Here is a 2,389-nt window from a genome sequence, read left to right as displayed (position 1 = left end):
CGCAAGGGGTGACCCCTTGGACGAGGGGGCTTGGGCAGAGGTGGGGGTGCTGCGGGAGAAGGCTCCGGCCTGGGTGAGTTACCGGCCTGATGTGTCTGCGTCCCCGGCTCCAGGTCAATGAGAGGGTGTTGAACCGACTCCACCACGTGCAGAAGATCACGCGGCGGCTCAAGCAGGAGAGGAGGTGAGAGCTCGGGGACGGGGTCAGGGCCCAGCGTGACAGCCTCAGCAACTCCGTGTCCAGGGAGCACCCAGCCCGATGGGGCTCTGATCTCACTGACATTGTGTCTGGGCAGCACCTGGCCCGACCGGGCCCCAATCTCAGTGATTCTGTGTCTGGGCAGCGCCCGGCGCGACGGGGGCCCCAATCTCAGTGACTCTGTGTCTGGGCAGCGCCCAGCCTGATGGGGCCCCGATCTCAGCGACTCTGGGTCTCAGCAGCGCCTGGCCCGACGGGGCCCCGATCTCGGCAACTCTGGGTCTCGGCCGCGCTCGGCGCCCCCGATCTCAGTGATTCTGGATCTGGGCAGCGCCCAGTGCGACGGGGCCCTGATGTCAGCATGTCTCGCTCTTTGTCCCCCCTATAGATTCCTTATGAGGGTCCTGGATTCCTACGGGGATGACTATAGACAGAGCCAGCTCACCATTGTCCTAGAGGTAGGAGCCCCTCTCCCCGCTAGGGGGTCCTTCCCTGGAGTGGGGCAGATTCTGTTTTGGAGCTGTCAGAGAAGCCGGCTCTTTACTGTGGCCCTGTTCGGCTCCGGAGAGCCATGGGTGGGAGCCCGCTGAATGGCTCTGTCCCCCCTCCCCAGGATGAAGGCAGCCCCAGCACAGAAGCCCCCACCCCAGGCAATACTGAGAACGAACCTCCAGAGAAGGAGACCCCCCGGCGCTTCCCTGGCCCCCCACCGGCTGGCCCAGAGCCCAAGAGCCCATCCCAGGCGGAAACCCCCACTGGAAAGAAGCGTCGCCGGCACGGGCGTGAGGACAAGGAGCAGAGGGGCAGGCGGCTGGCCCCTGCCCTCCTCCCCATGGATGACTTCCCTGCACAGGTACTGGCCACTCCCCGTGCTCCTGGGGGGTAGCTACATGGGGCTGATTTGGGTGAGGGGCAGGATACCAGGCTAGATGGGCCCGTGGCTCGGGACGGGTGCTGGGCTGGATGGGCCTGTGGGTCTGACCCCTTTCTCCCCCCCTCCAGCTCAAAGAAGAGGACGAGTTCCCCTGCGACCAGGATGCTGTACTTAGCTCCAGCTGGCCCCTGCCCCGGCCCCGGGACAAGCTCCTCCATTACCCCAAGTTCTCCAGCCCTGGGGCCTGCGCTGATTTTGACTGACCCCTCCTGAAACTGACCAGGCCCCTCGCTCCGGCCCTCAAAGGGTTAAACCAGGAGGGGTGCGGCCCTTCCCTGTGGACTGGAGGGTTAACCCCCTGTACACCAGTCCCCTGTGCTGCGGGACCAACAGCTAAGCAGGGACAGGGTGGGGAGCCCCCAGCCCGCTGGGAGAAGGTTTCCCAGGGTGGGTAAAACTCCTGCCGGAATCTTTCAGGCTTAAAAGCCCTGCGGAGCAGGGCAGGTCACATAACGGGGAAATAAAGAGACGCTGGCCTGGGCCACAGCGAACAAATACTGAGTGAACTCTGCTGTACCAAGTTAGAGCAGGGGGTGGGGATGCCTGGGTTCTGTCCCTGGGAGGGCAGTTAGAACGGGGGGGGGGGGGGTAATAGGACAGCTGGGTTCTCTCCCTGGCTCTGGACAGGGGGTGGGGTCTAATCTTTTTGTTTGCTCTTTGCATGGCCCCTGCGTTGATGGGACTGTCATTGCTACCCCCTAATTAGTAATAAATGGAGTCAGGACAGCAGCATTCTATTCCCCGATTCTCTACTGGGCCCCCCGCCTGTATCTCCCTCATAAGCCCCAGCAAAGCTTTAATAAACACTGCATTGTCTGTGGGTACATGGAGCAAGCGAGCAGTGGGACTCTCCTGCACTGCCTCTCCCCCTGCTTAGTGCCATTAAAAGGTGCATGCAATTCCCCTGTCCTCCTGTAGAGGGCAGCAGCTGTGCATGCCTCAAGTCTCCCCCTCCAGCAGGGACAGGGACACAACAGAGCCAGCAGGGGGCACCAGTGACACTAACAGAGGCAGCACAGCCCTGTCCCTCCAGCAGGGGGTGCCAGCAACACTAACACAGCCAGCAGGGAGTGACACACACACACACACACTCTGGTTCCTTAAGTCAAAACCTTTATTACATTCATGGGGGGAGGTGGAGAGAACCAAACCCCCTGTAGCCAGCAGGGGGCAGCGCACTGACCTGGCCTGGGGGAAGGCTCCCTCTGCAGCCAGCACGTCACGGCGACCAACTCCCCAGGGCCCTTGCCGTGTCA

The 2,389-nt window shown here is 62.4% G+C and overlaps 1 protein-coding gene across 1 annotated transcript; it reads left to right on the top strand.

Annotated features, from left to right (window-relative positions):
• Nucleotides 1-55: 55 nt before the first annotated feature.
• Nucleotides 56-1,673, top strand: LOC113408591 (TCF3 fusion partner-like). Its single transcript, XM_026661925.2, has 4 exons — nucleotides 56-184; nucleotides 588-657; nucleotides 813-1,052; nucleotides 1,202-1,673. Exons 1-4 carry the CDS (start codon nucleotides 90-92, stop codon nucleotides 1,334-1,336), a joined length of 540 nt encoding a protein of 179 aa, XP_026517710.1. The 5' UTR covers nucleotides 56-89; the 3' UTR covers nucleotides 1,337-1,673.
• The last annotated feature ends 716 nt before the right edge of the window (nucleotides 1,674-2,389 follow it).

The sequence above is a fragment of the Terrapene carolina genome, unplaced genomic scaffold (genome assembly GCF_002925995.2).
Source record: "Terrapene carolina triunguis isolate 2854851 unplaced genomic scaffold, T_m_triunguis-2.0 Scaffold19625, whole genome shotgun sequence".
NCBI classification, from domain to species: Eukaryota; Metazoa; Chordata; order Testudines; family Emydidae; genus Terrapene; species Terrapene triunguis.
The sequence above is the reverse complement of the archived record's forward strand: the minus strand, read 5'-3'. Positions and strand labels throughout refer to the sequence as shown.